The 18,718-nt window shown below is 36.7% G+C and overlaps 1 protein-coding gene across 1 annotated transcript in view; it reads right to left on the bottom strand.

Moving 5' to 3' along the window:
• The window catches only part of ADAMTS3 (ADAM metallopeptidase with thrombospondin type 1 motif 3), a 211,352-nt gene that overhangs the window by 99,218 nt on the left and 93,416 nt on the right, over positions 1–18,718 (bottom strand). Inside the window, exon 4 of the mRNA XM_012745054.3 lies at positions 14,142–14,298. Within this exon, the coding sequence (XP_012600508.3) occupies positions 14,142–14,298 (157 nt within the window). The remainder of the gene's footprint in view (positions 1–14,141; positions 14,299–18,718) is intronic.

The raw sequence follows: 18,718 nt of genomic DNA, 5'->3' as shown, positions 1-18,718 counted from the left end.
TATAATGCTTGGGAGACTCAAATGAAATGAGGCTTCTAAAGGAACTTAGCAAACTGTATATACCGTGGTGCAAATCCTACAAGAGCTATTTAAATTGAAATAAATTAAAATTAAATAAAATTAAAAATTCAGTTCTTCGATCTCAATAGCTACACATGACTAGTGGCTACTGGATTTACTGAATAGCATTGATGTAGATCATTTTCATCATCACAGAAAATTCTGTTGAACAGCAATTACCTAAAAGCTGAAAGTAGAAATACACAGAGAACCTCTGTGTGATACAAAGGGTTGAAAAATAAGTGATACTATGATAAAAACATACCATAAACCACATGCTCAAAGAAAGATGGGTGTTGATTATTTATAATATTATAAAGTCATCATATATTTTCTAGATCATCTATTATAATGCTAATTGCACAATGATTTGGTTTTAATTGTATGCTCTTAACCAATCTCTACTTAAGTATACTATACTATTTCATATGAGAGGACATACTAAGCATTCAATAGACGAATGATAATAATAATGTATCTCCATCAATAATACCCTAAGTGTTTGTCTAAAAATTACCATTAGTAATTTAATATGATGTCTTCACAGGTTTTAAAAGCATAAACCATGGATTCCCATCACATCTCTGATAACTGTTTTAGTTTTCTTGTAAATTTGCCAAAACATATAAGCTCTTTTTTTCCTTCTCTGAGAGCTAGGAAATAATAAAGATCACTAAAAAGATATATGTTAGATAGTCTTGTATCAAAAAAAGTCAGTGCTTAGATTTATTATTTCTTTATTGTTATAAAGACCCAAATTGGAGATCTAATTTTAAAACCGGCTCAGGAGATCAAATTCAAATATTTGAGTCTGTTTTTACAAGATATCTTTGGCTAACTTTATTCTAAGAAATTTAACACAGTTGGCCTGTCTTCCTTTGGCTATGAAACACCTTTCACAGGAATGTCCATTATGGTCTGGAGCGGGGTGGGGAGGAAAAGGGGTAAACAGAGAATATATGTGATCTCATCTTGATGCAACATGTTCTTACATTAATCAACATATATTTTCTGAAATAATCGCTTATACCTAAGTCTTATTTTTAGGTCCCTACATCTAGAAATACAACAGATATTCTCAAGGGACTAAGCACTGAGCATTTAGGGTTTCTCATTCCCATTAGTTTATGAGTCTTTTTACTGTATATCACATCCGAACTGTTCTCTAAGCTCTAGTCACTGGATCTGGGTACCTAAGGTAAGGAACTGCCATCATGATTGGTCTTAATTTTTCCTTTTTTATTGCCAAGAATTGAAGAAGACTAAAACAGATGATCTCCCTATTTGTACTAAAGGAGGCCTGGACATGGTACCTCTGTCACTTTTCTATATCTGGAAAAAAAGTTAGAAAATCTGCAAAAGTAAGTAGATGGCTTCAAGGTAACTATATTAATAATATGTATTCTCTGATATGCATAAATATCCTTTGGTAGTTTTAATAATATCATAAATAAAACATCATGTTTCTATATGCACAAAGAAAATGATTTCAATTTCTCCTTTAATCATACTTAAAATTCTGTGAAATTTGGGTCAAAACTCTATATTTGCAAATATTAAATAGAAAAGAAAATAATAGTCAAGTAGTACTAAGGTCCCAAATTTAGACACATAGACATTAGAAAACTCAAAATCCCAAGGTTCTCCTAGATACTCAGATGTCAAAGCTATATTTGTAATGTGCATTAGGTTAAAAATCAGGTGGCAAAGTGTGCTTAAGTTATATAGATGAAAATTTATTTTTTCTAGCATTAATTGCATTCTTAACCATGTTTTATGTTATTTTAAATTTAACAGAGTATCATTCTTCGTCTCAAATTACAGATAAAAAATGCGAAAAGAAAAAGATTCCGATAAGAGCCCTTACAACAATTCTCTGACACATACAGTTTCTACAACTACAATAATATGAAGGTACAACAATGTTGACCACACAAATATGAGAACTTGTATAATGCGGATAATTTCAGAAAATATAATGTTTATGCCTCCCTGACTTTGTATACAGATGACCTGCTTACTAAGCATTTCTAAGAACTGCCTGGGAGGTCTGGAGTAAATGGAGAGGAAAGGGAAGGGAAGAAGACTACTGCACACTAGGATTCTGGCATCAAGAATAAAGAAGACACAAGTAAATAGAAAGACATCCCATCTTCATGCATTAGAAGACTTAATATTGTTAAAATGTCTGTACTACCTACACAAAGCAATCTGCAGATTCTATGCAATCCCTATCAAAATCCCAGTGGCATTTTTTATGGAAATAGAAAAAATAATCATAAAATTCCTGTGAAAACACAAAGGATCCTGAATAGCCATAACAACTTTGACAAAGAAGAACAAAGCTAAAGGAACCACACTATCTGATTTCAGAATCTATGGCAAAGCTATGGTGAGGAAAACAATATAGTACTGGCATAAAAACAGATGTACAGACTAATCGAACAGAACAGACAGCCTGTAAATAAACCCATGCATATATGGTCAACTTGTCTACCACCGGAAGCCAAGAACACATAATGGAGAAAGGATTGTCTCTTCAACAAACCATATTGAGGAAACTGGATATCCACATGCAAAAGAATAAAATTGGACCTTTATTTTATAATCCAAAATGGATTAAAGACTTACATTTAAGAACTTAAACTGTACAACTCCTAAAAGAAAGCATAGGAAAAAGGTTCATGATATTAGTCTTCACAGTGAGTTTTTGGATATAATCCCAAAGCACAGGCAACAAAAGCAAAAATAGACTAGTGGGTCTACATCAAACTAAAAAGCTTCTGTGCAGCAAAGGGAATAATTATTATAACAGAGTGAAGAGGCAACCTATGGAATGGAAGAAAATATTTTCAAAGCATTCATCTGATGTGATGTTAATATCCAAAATACAAAAGGAACTCCTTCAATTCAATAGCAAAAAAGCAAAAGAACACAATTAAAGAATGGGCGAAGAAGTTGAATAGACATTTCTTTAAAGAAAATATATAATTGACGAATAGATACATGAAAAGATACTCAACCTCACTAATCGTCAGGGAAATGCAAATCAAAACCACAGTGAAATATCACATCACACCTGTTAGAATAACTATCATAAGAAAGACTAAAGATAACCAGTATTGGTGAGATGTGGAGAAAAGGGAACCCTTATACACTGCTGATAGGAATGTACAATGGCGCAGATCCTATAGAAAACAGTATGGAGGTTCCTCAAAATATTAAAAATAGAACTACCATATGATTTAGCAATCTCACTTCAGGGTATATATCCAAAAGAATCGCAATCAGGATCTCAAAGAAATATTCGCACTTTGATGTTCACTATTATTCACAATATCTAAGATATGGAAACAACTTAAATGTTCATTGATGGATGAATGGATAAAGAAAACATAGTATGTGCATACAAGGGAATATTATTCAGCCTTACAAAACAGGGAAATCCTGTATTATATGTTAACATGGATGAACCTTAAGGTCATTATTCTAAGTGAAACAAGACAGTCACATATGGAAAAAGACTATAAGAGGTATCTAAAATAGCCAAACATATAGAATCAGAGAATAAAATGCTGATTGCTGGGGACTGGCAGGAAGGGAAAATAAGGAGTTGCTTTTCAACAGACATACAAAAAAAAAAAAAAAACAGACATACAATCTCAGTTATGCAAGATGATAAAGTTCTAGAGATCTTCTGTACAACGCTGTGCTGTAGTTAATATTGAATTATACACTGAAAAAATTATTCAGGGTAGAGCTTACGTTCAAGTCTTCTTAGCACAATAAAAAATAGCATAAAGAGACTCAATCTTCAGTTTCTGGAATTCAATGAACATTTTTCAAAGGAAAATAGATTTGTAAACTAGACTTATGAGGAGAGAAAGGATTTTCTAAATACTCTTAGTTCTCACAAAACATATCATTGGTGGGTCTGGAGACCAGATCACAAAGGTTTTGTTTGTTTTTGTTTTCATTTTGTGTAGAGAAAGTCTTAACCATCATAAACTGGAGTGGTGAAGAAAACACATTTAATTAGAGGAAGGAAAAGATAAACCGAGGCCGTTTGATTTTAGGCTGCTTCTGGGGTGAGGAAACAGACAGGAATGGAGAGACAGTGGTTCTAATTCCTTCCCAGCTTCCTTCAAGGCCAAGTCTCAGGTATGCAGAGATGGGATTAAACATAAAGGATTAAAACATGCAGGACTTTTACACACAGATTAAAGGGCTAGGGATATGTCCTTTAATTTGTGTATAAAAGTCTGGATGCAAGGGGTTAAAACATGCAAATCATTGAGGAACTGTGAGGGCCAAATCCTTTCGTTCTGCTCTATTTTGAAGATCCTGCCTGGGGAACATGTCACACGCTGCTAGGACAGCAATCTGGTCGCAGCCAGAGAGGTGGTGACCCCCTCAGTCGCTGTGCAGCAAAAACAGCAACATCTAGAGCTCCTGGGCAGCCTGCCAGAGAGGGCTGCGACCCAGGGTCAGGGTGGTCCCACGGCAGATGCTGCGAGTGGGCTGTATGGGCTGGATACATTGGAATCCCAGCCAGAACTCGGGGGGCCTGCTGCATTACTGAGAGCAGATTCTAGTCAAGTTGGCAGCAAAGGCCAGCAGCGCCAGCAGAAACCAGGCAGGAAAGGATTATCAGGCCAGGGTGCCTGTTCAACCAGCCAAAGCAGCCCAGACTGTGGCTGACATGGGTGGATTTAACGCACAATAGAAATGTGATGCATTCTAGATTTTAGTACACCTGGGCTTCTTTTTCCCTGTTTGTTTTCTCCATGAACATTTGTAAAGGATTAACACGTACCCCAATGTAACCAACATTATTAATAAGAGAATGTGCATTTCTGTAGTTCCTACTTAAATTCTTGGCTTCCCACTTACTATTAGGAATACAAAACTTGAAGTTAATTCAAACTATCTGAGTTGCTTTATCATAGTTGCTGTGAGGCCATGAAACGAAGAAATGGAGATGGACGATGCCCTCGTGCACACTGCGAGTTAGGCTTAGGAACATCAAGGTCCTGAGTCTCAAAATAATGGGGAACACATAATTAATTAAGAAAGATGACAAATCCAAAGAAGATGAGGCTTTTGCTCAATGATAAAAATCTGGGTGATTTCTGTAATAGTTATTTTGTCTAATGTCCACACTTCAAATTGCAAATCTATAAAAATAACCCCTATGTGTATCATATCCTAAACGTTCATTAATAATTTTTCTAAGTCTGATGACGGCATTTTAGAACATTTCTTCCAAAAATGTAAGAGAAAGAGTGCTGGCGAGTGATGAAAAGATGCCCAGGGGAACTTGGACATAGCAACCCTAGTACACAATACAGATGCTTCTACCGATTTTTTTAAATGCTAGGTCATCACAGAAGAGAAAGGGATGTTGAAGAAGACAAAAGCAATATATTCCAGCCTGAGTAACTTAATTCTACTTCCTTTAAACATAAATAGAGAGGCCCATCTACTACAGCTAGCAATCATTTCCCCAACTGCCCACTAGACTCACAAGCCAAGACCAGGCTCTTGAAATGAGGAAAGATAATATTTATCTGCATCAGATTCCCATATTGGCTTTGCCTATATATCATGCAAAATTGGGAACGAGGAAGTTAAAAGTGGTTCTAATGTCGTAACTTCCATTAGTAGAAGACTGATTAGTGGCGTTTTATTAGTACGAGTATCGCAGCACAGAACACACAGAAAATCTCTGTTCATCACTCACTTGTTTCACCTTTTGGGGAGACAAGGATCTTTGAGGCTGAGATTTGCTTTTATCCCCGTAGCACATGGGTAAAACATACAAAACTTACAAACTGACAACATAACCTGCCAAAGTGCTGACACAGAGGACTGAACTTAGCAAAATGTCTGAGTACCACACAGACTTAACATTTAAAGAAAACAAGGCAATTTGTAAAGCACACTGGAGAGAACCAATGCCTTCCATAGGAAGTGGATGAAAAATACTTAGAACTAAAGACTGTCCTGTGAAAAAGAATATACACAAAGGCTTGGAATGCTTTATATTATCAGTCAGAGATCTGAAATAAGGAACAAATAAATACTTCAGGACAAAAGTATCGAACAAGTTAATGTGGCAGCATATAGGTGGTTATAATCATTCTTTTTTTTTTTTTGTGAGACAGAGTCTCACTCTGTTGCCCAGGCTAGAGTGCCGTGGCATCAGCCTAGCTCACAGCAACCTCAAACTCCTGGGCTCAAGCGATCCTCCTGCCTCAGCCTCCCAAGTAGCTGGGACTACAGGCATGCGCCATCATGCCCGGCTAATTTTTTCTATATATATAGTAGTTGGCCAATTAATTTCTTTCTATTTAGAGTAGATACAGGGTCTCGCTCTTGCTCAGGCTGGTTTTGAACACCTGACCTCGAGCAATCTGCCCGCCTCAGCCTCCCAGAGTGCTAGGATTACAGATGTGAGCCACCACACCCGGCCTGGTTGTGATCATTCTGAAAGATACAAAAAAAATTTTTTCTAATGCTTCATTTAGATCTGTCAAATATTTTTTTCAGATACTTAGTAAGCTGCTGAAAGTGATATAGGAATATGCTGTACATAATCAGTTGTCTACAGTAACCTCTATACAACCTTATTGAGGGAAATTGCTCTAATATTTCCTAAAACAAATCTTTCCAACATGTAGTTCCAAATTCAAGAAATTCCACTACAGATTTTTTAATTTAGATATTTAGATCAGATACATTATAGCTGAAACTTAGAGTAAAATTGCTGGTAGCTACAAAGAACAAAACCAACTATTCCACTCTGCTTATAGAATTATTAATTAAAGCAGCATTTATTTTGGCCTAAGTGTAGTCCTCAGATTTTAATTCACATTTTAGTTCTCATAATGTAAACTCAAGCAATTTTCAATGAAAATATTGTTTCTGGGCCACACCTATTTTTCCCTATTGTTCCATTTCTCTTCAACATATACCATCAGCCTCCCACCCCACATACTCGAAAGCAGCTCAGCAGAGGAGAGGCGGAGGTGGAAGGATCCCACAAAGAGAGAGAGAACTGAGATTAACCTACCGGAGCCCTTCACAGGGACACAAGGGAACCACATGCCAAAAAAACAAACAAAAAAAAAAACTTTGCAAAATACCAAATGAACATGTTCAGAAATGAATAGCCTTGATTCTCATAAATAAATCTTATATTTAAACTTAATGCCTGATGACCCAGGCAAAGGAAAATAAAACAATGACAACAAAATAAGTAACACCTAATTTACAGCAAATAATCTTTTTAAAAAAAAAATCACATAACTTATAAAGAGAAATGATGAAACAAGATTATTAAACCTCCAGAAATACGCAAATTCTTACACAAATGCTTCCCACTTACTAGCATGAAAGCTTATAAATTGCTGTACCTGTAAAAAAAAAAATAAGCACAGGCTAGAAAATGTGTTTAAGTGTGCACACTTGGAATGGAAAAAGTCAAAATATACTAAATACTTTATTAAAAATAAGGTGTATCCCTCCTAAGCAAAAGCAGTTGACACAAAAGAAGCCAAATACTAAAAGTATATTTTGATAATAAGGTATGTTTTATATTCAGAAAGAGAAAATGCATTTTAAATACTAGTAAAGCTTTTTGTTGGTATGAACTTCCCCCTCATGAATCAATAATTGATATAGTTGTTTCTGAGTAGATAATCATTTACGAATCAAGATCTGGCCCAAATTCTCTGAATTAGCTTTCTACCCTAACACATGCTCACTGCCTGCAATTTCACTTCAGTCACTCAAGTACATCTAAAACCTTCCAATTCATTTTCTCCATTAATGCCACGTCAATAACTAAATAGCAATCCCAAGCTCTAAAGTCTCAATACATTCTGTGCCTTTCCATATTCAATTCTTTTTTATTATTATTTTATTTTTTTATTTTTTGAGACAGAGTCTCACTCTGTTGCCCTGGCTAGAGTGCCGTGGCATCAGCCTAGCTCACAGCAACCTCAAACTCCTGGGCTCAAGTGATCCTCCTGCCTCAGCCTCCCGAGTAGCTGGGACTACAGGCATGTCCCACCATGTCCGGCTAATTTTTTCTATATATTTTTAGTTGGCCAATTAATTTCTTTCTATTTTTGGTAGAGACGGGGCCTCACTCTTTCTTGCTCAGGCTGGTCTCAAACTCCTGAGCTCAGACAATCCACCCACCTCAGCCTCCCAGAGCGCTAGTCAATTCTTTATTGAAAAAAAATAGTGAGTTCCATTTGTAATCGTTTAATCCTGGTCTATATATCTCATAAGCTCCTTTCATTGAATTTATTCATAAAGAGACAGAATAGGCCCAGTAAGTTATTTTATTAATAATAAAAGTAAACAGTATTATCCCATATGTTTCACATCTGAAAGCTCTTTAACCCTCACTCTGCTTCCTGATTATTTTATGTAATAATTCATTCTTCATACAGGCTTCATTTTTGTCCATGATTGTTATAAATATCTCAATTGTGAAATACACAAAACCAATCTGAAAGGAAACTTGATAAATATGATTAGTGTTTCCATATGAATCTAATAGTAGTAGCCTTGACAAAATGATGCAGATGTGAAGAATTTATAATTCAACATCTACCTAAAAACTGGATGCTTTGATATATCTTAATATTAATAGTTTAGTAGTATTATATTACACACTTCATTTACTAAGAAAACATCTGCTAAAATTAATTTCTATCATTTGATTTGTGTGTGTGAGTTACAAAGCTCACTAGTGACTCTCCTTGATCGGGGCAGAGGCCGTGAGAACTTCCAAACACAAAGGGTCGCAGAACCTGCTGGTGTGTCTATAGCGTCAGTGAAGGACTCGACCTAGGAAGTTCCTAGCATCAATAAAGTAAGGACTAGTCCTCCCATTTTGCTAGTTCTGGTTTCACAGTCTCATTCCCCAGCAACTAGGAGCGACTCCTAAATCATTTCTGACTTCTACTTGTTTCCCACCTGGGACAAAGACACGCCTCCCAGCACCATGACAACCACACCAGCGGCACAAGCGCTTGGGTTCCTACAGGAAAATGAAAACCCTGAAAGGAAGCCAGGAGATAAAGGCTGACCAGTCCTTGTTTCCCACTGGTAGGAAGTAATTACAAAAATTACTTTAACACAAAGCTTCTGGTGAATGAATAGTTTGCGATTTGAGGGGAGAAGCCCAGGGCTTAGGGATTAAATTAAAAATATAAAAAGCTGAATGACATCATACAAGTACTGCTACCCTCCCTTAAAAAGTAGGCTGCCTAAAGTAAGCTCTTCAATCATAATAATGTAAACATTCTTAATAGATAGGGGTATATTTTGTTTTTCATCTGAACGTAGATAAATGAATGATTTAATAGTGGGCGTGATCCTTTAATATTTTATTAACCATGTTGTTAAAATTTCAAATATAAAATAATCTTATCCAAACTAAAGATGCCAAAAATGGATGTATTTTTAATGCCCTTAAAGCAGAAACCAGAAGAAGCAGCAAATCAAACTAACCCACCGTGATGAAGTAGACTAGTTTCTTAATCATAAGCATGCCAAGTTTATGTTTGTTGTTTAATGAAAAGGATGATATTCCTTTGCCAGAAACTGGCAGCACTACGTGTTATGAGCACCTGCCAGTTCTGCACTAGAAGAGACCGTTATTTATACTGCCAAATGTAAAACTGCTTTAGGTCTTATTCTTAAAAGAGTAATTCTAAAGAGAGCACTGCATCTGTGATTTTACTAGTTAGTTCAACGTAGTTTTAACAGCTCTTCATATTTCTTCCATATTGCAAAAAACAATACAACTTCCCCGTGAAGACTCAAGGAAAGAGAATCTGCTATACGTGGGACTGATTGAGAGGTTTTTGTTGTTGTTGAAATGGTACCATATGATGCATCATCAACAGTTTCAAAGCTGTGACTTTCATTGGAAACTCGAATATTCTTAGGAGATAGGAAATGGAAATAGAGCTTTGCATTTGGTCAAGTGGAACAGCTTAGGGTTCTCAAACGTGGGAGAAGCATAATTTTTGTTTCTGGTTTTAGTTTTGGTTTTTGAGGACATAGTGTCTGCCTCACCCATAGCGAGTATTTTTCATGGGCTCCCACCTCCGTGCAATGTATGTATGTATACCCTCTGATTCTCAACTCCGTGCAATGTATGTATACCCTCTGATTCTCGTGACACGGTTGGGAATGAGAGAGCAGAAGGCAGAGACATTCCAGCCATCCACAAGCCAATACCTCCCACGTGATTCCCACGCTGACTCTACAGCCCTACCGCAGCGTGCCTATGAGGCCACTCACGCACTGACTTGGGCACGATTATGAGAACACACCCTGTATTTTTCATTCACTCAGCATTCCAATAGATTTTCTAACTTGATCTATCCAGAATTGTACTCACTTGTCATCCTTCACCAAGCCTATTTCTGTGTCTCACTTTATATGCCTGAATTCTGGAAAGATAATTCTCTAGTCTTCTAGATTAGAATTCTGAGTCAGCCTTGATCTATCTGTCTCTTTCTCTCCACCCCTGGCATATTCTCCATCACAAAACACTTGTCAGTTTTACTTCAATTTCTATCTAATTTAGCTCCATTTCTCCATCTCACTACTACTCACCTAGCCCAGGTCCTAATCGATTTTTAATGTAGAGCATTTGACTCAAACTACAGAACCTAAAACGAACAGCAATTCTGAGGACCTAACCCTTTGCACTCGGATGTCGAGTGTGACTCGACACAGTTAGCAAAAATTATAGAGATTAAAATTACTCTCTGAATGTATCAATATTTTGAAATATAAAAAAATCCAAATAAATAAATTTGTGTGAAAAGAAACTCCAGTTTTGTATTCTACTGCCGCACTTTGTAAAATCTGGGGCATTTAAAAAATTAAATCCCGAGTAGAATAAAGGAATTGAGGAAAAAAGTAAGCGAATACAAAGGGCTAAACTGCCAAAGCAAGAACTGTGCAGGCAATCACTGTGACAAATAGCAAAACACGGCGGAGTATGTACTGGGGCCATACCGGTGAAACCCTGCTGGGTCAGAAATGGTTTGCTTAGGATCAAAACACCTCCTGATGACTTGCTGTCAGAGAAATTTATGAAGACCACGGTTCTCAGAAGCATTTCTTTCTAAGTATTAGCCTATGCATTTTATTCCTCTGCCTATAACTCATTAAGAAAGACCTCATATGTCTCCTAAAATAACATCTTGAAGTGATCCAGAAAAAGTACTATGTTATATGGTGCTTTAGCTTTCATTTATAAATCAATATATCTTTCTAACCCTAGAATTTGTTCAATTTTACATTTTAGAATGATGAAATACATTATAAAAATACATTCTTAATTTACACTTGGAAAGTTTATTTAGTCTATGAGAAAGTTTGGGTGTGAGTGCTGTGACCAAGAAGTTAAAAGAAGAATTTAAAGGCCACAGTGTGCTACTTAAAAATTCTGAATCTAAATTACTTTTGACCCTAGGGAAGAGAGTTACACTTCTAACATACACGGTTACAATTTAAGATTTTCAAAAGGAGGTAAATTGATGTCGCCCACAACTCAATTTAATCAGAGCTTCATAAATAAGAAAATAAAAATCATTATGCTCATATTAAAGTTTACCATGGAACATTCTAAGAGAACTGAATAGTTTTATTTTGATTCAAGTTTTAAGGTAATTGAGAGTTAAAGGAACTCCTTGTGCTTTGACCTATGATCACTGAAAACTTTCCCAAAATGTATTACCCTAATTTGTGGCCCACTTCTACCATAAGGCAATCTTCTCGTCATGACTGAAAACCCAAATAAACACTCTTCCGTGTCTGCATTCTTCAAAGCAACTCTTATTGTAAACTGAGTGTGTTAATGTTGACGCTACTGGAATTGATATTTTGAATCATTTCCTAAAATAGTAATAATGTTCCAAATGTCCTTAATCCCATCCAATTCATTTAAGTGGATATACCCTGACTACTAAGTTACTTCTCCTATTCTATCACCTAAAAATACAATTGGTATTACTTATAATATTTCAAGAAAAATATAACCTTCTTTCTTTCCTATAAATATCAGACTAATGAAAGATACTAGGGCTAATATTTGTAGAAATAGATGCCTTCAGGGACCAAAGTGTATGGTAGGACTTGATGAAACTATAGCCATAACAGATGAAGCGAATGGGGGGACAGCCACAGTAGCTAACCGGGCTTCCAGCTCCCCTGCACAATTCAATAACATGGGGCCTATGCTCTTCTGAAATATATTTAACCATTTCTTTGAAGGATATTAGAAACCAAGACTTACAGAAAAAGCACTATCCTTACCATCTGACATAACCAGTCTTCTGATTTTAGAATGACACTTTTAGAACATGAAAACACAAACGAGGAATAAGAATAACGTATTCACAACATGAAGGCAAACAACGCCTAATTGTTCAACTTTAACAAAACTCTTAACATGCAAATATCTTTTGCAAAGGTATTTAATATTAATAGTTAATAAAATAACAGCTAGCACTGATTAAGCACTTATTGTTGAATGTTACACCCAGCAATTTGCATATGTCTGATACTGAATATAATTATGCAGTATATTTTAATTCTTTATTCACAGATTAAGAAATCGAGTCTCAAAAAGGTTAAGTGCTAATCTAAGGTAACAGAATAATTTGATGTTACAGAGTTATTATTCAGCCAACTCTAACTGCAAAGCTCATTTCCTTTCTGTTACACTACACTGACTGTAAGCTAGGCACACATTTCATAATGCTGCTTTTATTTATAGTCCTGTTGTCCCAACTCAGAAATTTCTCGAAAAGTTTCAGCTGTGTTAACTTTAAATTTATCTTAAATGATACTATTCAATTAATACAGCATATTAAGGGAAGCTGGCAGCATCTGAAAATCAAACTAGTAACTAGGTAAGAATCTCAAAAGAATTTTGTCTCAAAGGACAAATTATTGCTTTTATAAATTAATTGCTATTATAAATTATTTATATCCCTGGCATTTCCCTCAGAGAAATTTCCTTATTCTTAATTAAGAAAGTTGTCCTGGTAAAAGTAGCATAGACTTTTTTAGATTTGGCAAAAAATAGAGATTCCCAACATTCTTTTCTTCTGTGTGAGGGGAACTTCTGTATCTAATTCATAAGAATATCTCCTTCATACCAAGTTACTTTCAGATTCATTGAAACAAACACTCAAAAATAGAAAATTGTCAGCAGGGCGCAGTGGCTCATGCCTGTAATCCTAGCACTCTGGGAGGCCAAGGTGGGAGGATTGCTTGAGCTCAGGAGTTCGAGACCAGCCTGAGAGAGAGCAAGACCCCATCTCTACAAAAAGAAAAAATTAGCCATTAGCCAGACATGGTGGCACATGCCTGTAGTCCCAGTTACTCAGGAGGCTGAGGCAGGAGGACTGCTTGAGCCCAGGGGTTTGGTTGCTGTGAGCTAGGCTGACACTACTGCACTCTACCTGGGACAAAAGAGCGAGATCTTGTCTCAAAAGAAAAAGAAAAAAAGAAAAACTTTCATGGTCCATACTTGACTCATCTTCTCCACATAGTAAAAAGTTTTGCAAAATAGACTTTAAAGTCAAATAGCATAAATACTTTGAAATATATCTATCACACCAGTCTTATAACAAAATGCAACTCTTTGCCATGCCAATATACCTCATTTTAAAAGTTTTAAAATAACATTAATAATGCGTAAGTTAGATGCTTCTGGAAAGCACAAATATTTTCAAATTTTAACATAAGCTAGAGAAAAGATAGCTTTAATGGAAAACTTGTAAAAGAAAATATAAATAAACATATCTAGGATATAATAATGCACTGGAATAAAATAATACCAATAATACATACCTCTCTGTGCATTTTAAAAAAGGCAAGCCATGTTTTATGATTTATAAATATGCATCCTTTTTGCCATCTCAACATAATACAAGAGTACAAGACAATCACATGCTCTCAACTGATGGGAGAGTTGTTTTCAAAAATCTTAAAATTATATTTAATTATTAAGCTTTGCCAAAGATACCTACCTCTGTAGTGGAAGTCTCTGGACATGTCTATGGGGGCCCGTTCTACTGCTGATCTCTTGTAGACAACATGGATCCTTCCTTTTTCTTCCTCCATCTGTTTACCTCTTTCCAAGGGCTCGATGAAATACTCTTCATTATCACTTTTTATCATTCCAGCCTAGAGAAAGCATAAAATGTATTAATTTAAAATATATATATCTATCACCTTCAGCTCACAAGCACATCTTTTTAAATGGCAAGAATATAATTTGTGAAAACTTATGCTTTTTCTTTCCACATTTGGCTATAAATTTAAAATGGTTAAGCTACTATTATCAATAATTCATAAAAGATAGAAATTCATATATGATAGGAATTTTAAAAATTCATGAGGTAGGATGCAAAATTCACATAGGGTAAGAATAAGGAAATCATACAATGTACACATTTCATCAGACTGAAAAAGAAGTGCATTTATATATTCCACTCAGTATTTTATCTCTAAAAGAAATCTTACAGGACACAGAAACTCAAAAAACATCTCCAATTTCCCATAATAACCCATGATGGAGCTGTTGTCCATGCATCTTAAGTATTTTTTTAACTCATTTATATCTCCCTCCCTAACACTGCGGTATGAGAGGAGGGAGTTCCATGCTATACTCAGTTATCTCTGTCTTTAAATAGCCTCATTATCTTTTCTGGAAACCCTACATTACCAATATTTATTAGTTTGAAGAACTAACTCATATTTGTCCTAGCTTAATCTAACTTCATGATATATATGTTTTTTTCTGCCTCAAGCTGTAACCTTTCACACTAAAAAGCCTATCCTTATATTCAATTCCTCCCATCTCTCTATTTATAGTTTTTTCTGACTCTCTTTCATCTTTTGATTACTCAGAAAACCCCAGGGCTATACCTGGTACCAGAGCTGAAGACAAATGCTGGTTTTTGTCTAAAATGTGTTCTTCCTTAAGTATCAAGTCCACATACAGTCAAGAGGTTGCAGGTCATATTTAAAATGTAAACATTATACAATAATATGCATTATTTATTTAAATGTTAACACATTCATTTGAAAACAAAATTGAATAAATAATAGTGTGGAAATTGTAATTATTTTGAAAACATATGTCGGATTTAGAGATAAGTCTTATCTTTTTTTCTGAAGCCCTTAGCTTATTCTCTATTTTCACACATGAGGTCACTGGCTCTCTTGGAAGATAGGCAAGGGAGGGTTTCTTACCCTTCTATTAACAACTGTCAGTTGAATGTCGCTGCCATTATGGTGTCGAGCAACAGAGAAATGAAAGGGAGGTACCCCTCACCAAAAGGCATATATGCTTTCAGCAAATATGCCTCTGACTGTAGCTTTTCTGTTTCATTCAAATCTTTCCCCTTTCCTATTCTGACTTCTACCACAAGGAATGCTCTTCCCTTCTTCTCCTTGATAATCCTCACAGGGAATTCTTCAAGGCTATGGCATCTCTACGTGCCCCTTCTATGCCCACCTTCATGCTGTGCACATACAAATTACCCTTGGACCTATGGAGGCAAATCTTGCAGGAAAACATCACCAAAGTAATTCCATCATTTTTCTTTGTTCTCACCCTCTGGAACAAATGCCCGCCCTACAGTTAAAAGAACCCCGGGCTAGTGGTCCTTCAGCAGGAATGCTGATCTCCCAGACAGACACTCCAATAATCAGAGTTGTTTTTTTTTTTTCTCATCTTGAGAATTACTTTTTACCCACTCATGTACTGTGAAATACACAGTATTTTTCACAAGTGGCATGATTAATTCTTTCCTCTTCAAAGTTGTTCAATGTCAATGGATTCATCTCCTCTACAAGTACAATTTCCAATATTTTCTGTTTTCCAATTTTCATTTTAATTTCTTCAACATTCTAATCATATTCTTCTATCTCTTATTATCAGTAATTTCAACACTCATGGCTTTTTCCCTTCTTGGGCATGGATAGGTTAAAAATGTCCATAAAAAAACATCCAAACTAGATACAAACACAGTAAACATATAAAAAGTTAATAAAACAGCACCAGGCCCAAGGCTGAAATGTGCAGGCCCATCACAAACACCACCTGTTGGTAGCAGGAGGCATGAACTGATCTTAGAAACACCAGTCTGTTGATATATAAGTTGAACTTCTTCAGTGGGGAGTTTCAATACTCATCTTTATTCCAGTCTTTTCTTTGTGTCAAATCTATTTAGTCACCCTGTTCCATAAAGTCTCTCATCCTCCTTCTTCTCTCATCCTCCTATTTCCACTAACACTTCCTTTTCCTCATACCCCCTCATTGTTGAGTTACCACACACCTCATCATTGTTCATTTGGATCATAGAGATGCTCTATCTTGGCCCTTTCCATAGATCATAATGATTCTCCCAGATGACTTCCTGATTCTGGGTAGAAATAGAGCCACTAACCCAGTCAGTACCTCCGAGCAATGGGGAAGGGGGTTGAAAGTGATTGGGAAGGCAATGAGGATCAGCCCACATGCGGATCAAAAACATCTCCCCATACCTTCTATGGCAAACATTCAAATTCCAGGCCCCACCCTGCTATTTTCCCCCACTAGGCCACAGGTCAAACAAAATTTAACACAATAAAACACCTCATTTAGAAATCAAAGAAAATTTAAGTCAGGGTGAGGCAATATTAGTGACTAGGCAAGAGCTGGGTAACATGACCTCTAATAACTCCATGGATAGAAAATACGAACGTGTGCCCTTTTATTTACTAATGTAAGCAAAGTTTAATGAAAAATGTACCTTATATAAAGCATTGTACTAGACACTGTAGAAAAATAAAAGATTGTCAAAGACATAGTTCATATGCCCTCATTTGATTAAATCTCATCAAATAAATAAAATACATGCCTAAAGGTATTCAATAAGGTATGCTATGGAAAGTCCAGAAAGTAACTGACACCGCAGTTCATGGTCAAACCAGGTAAGAGTCTTTCTTCCTCCACAATCTCACTATACACACCAAACTATCAGTGGGAATGTTGATTATTCACCCAAAATTATCTAACATCTATTTCAATTGAAATGTTTCAAGTCCACATCACAATAAACCTTCCCTTCAGCCACTGCTATTGTCTGTTTACACTGCCTCACATCTTCACATAGCATGGCAGCCAAAATTTCCCTTTCCAATTATCCTATCAATTTGGACAAACTAGAATGTTTGAACCAAATGGATCAAGCTCAAAACATCAGGTGCTTCTTTCTCCCTCACATAAAGGCTCAGGAAGCGTCTAGGTTGGCCGGGAGGGGTTTCTGCTCCACACAGCCATGCAGGGGCCCAGGGAGACAGTGGCTCTATCGTCTCTGCGGGCCTCCAAGTTCACCCAGTCAGGAGGGAAAGTGGCGTGAGGAAGCCCACTTGGGAAGTTTTTAAGAGCTAGTCCTGGTCGTGGTATTCACCGTTCCCACCTACTACCACGGGCAGGATCCAGTTACAGGGCTCACAGCCAACTGCAAAGAGGGCCGGGATACGGAATCTGGGCAAATGCCCAGGGAGAAGAGGCAGAGGGATTTTGATGAACAGATGGAAGTTTCAACCTCAAAGAAGGTCATGCTACTCCTCTGATCAAAACACTGCAATTGCTTCCCATTGCACTTAAAACTACACTCACTGCTATGGCCTGCAAGGCGCTGGGTCATGTGGCCCTGTCCACCAACCTCAAGTAGTGTCACTTTGCTGTACTCACAAAGCCCAGCCTCAAGGGATTTTTGCTCAGTTTTATTTTTCCTGTAATATTCCCAAGCTCCTTATACCCAAGGCCTTTGAAATGCTGTTCATTCTGCTTAGAGAGCCTCCGTTCTACAATGCCCCCCTTTCCTTCGCTGGTCATTTTTCATTCTCCAGGTCTCAGTTTGAATGTTACCTTCTTACAACGACTTTCTCACTCCCTCACCCCACAAAAGTTAGTTAGCCCCATCTGAGCCAATCATTCTGACTCAGAGCAAAATGTTCCTTTCTCTCCTGACCCTTAGCACAAATCTCAGGCTTGCATTTACCTTAAGGTTAAATTTATCATTCTCTGTCCCCGCCACAGGGCTAGCTCCTGAGACAGACACACCTATCTTAACGCACCTCTGAATCCTTAAGCTCCATCACAATTGCTGGCACAAAATTTGTATTCAATGAATTTTTGATGAAAAACTACAGGAATGAGTGGTACAAGTGAGAAGATGAAGGATTTTTAGACACGTTTGGTGGTTTTCCAAAGATGGGAGGATTGCTACACTGGAGCTGGGAGAGAAGGCATTGGAGGTGAGGCGGTCCAGGTGGGAGTGAAGGATCTAAGACACAAACGCTTTTGACAAGCAGGAGGGTGGCTCAGCCCGTCATTCAGAGAAGAGTGCCTGCAGGGAGCTTTGGGAACAAGGCTGTGGAGGAATGGCATTACCTTGAGTCTGAATTTTAACATGTAGTAGTGAAAAACCAAAAAGAAAGAAAGAAAAAGAATGCTGGTCAGATGGACTATAACCAAGGGCTGTTTCAGATTTATCTAATGGCTAAGTTTCAGATGAAAGAAAAGACTAGAAAATAAGCCAGCAAGAAG

The sequence above is a fragment of the Microcebus murinus genome, chromosome 26 (assembly GCF_040939455.1).
Source record: "Microcebus murinus isolate Inina chromosome 26, M.murinus_Inina_mat1.0, whole genome shotgun sequence".
Classification (NCBI taxonomy): Eukaryota; Metazoa; Chordata; class Mammalia; order Primates; family Cheirogaleidae; genus Microcebus; species Microcebus murinus.
Note: the sequence above shows the minus strand (reverse complement) of the source record. Positions and strands in the feature narration are given on the sequence as shown.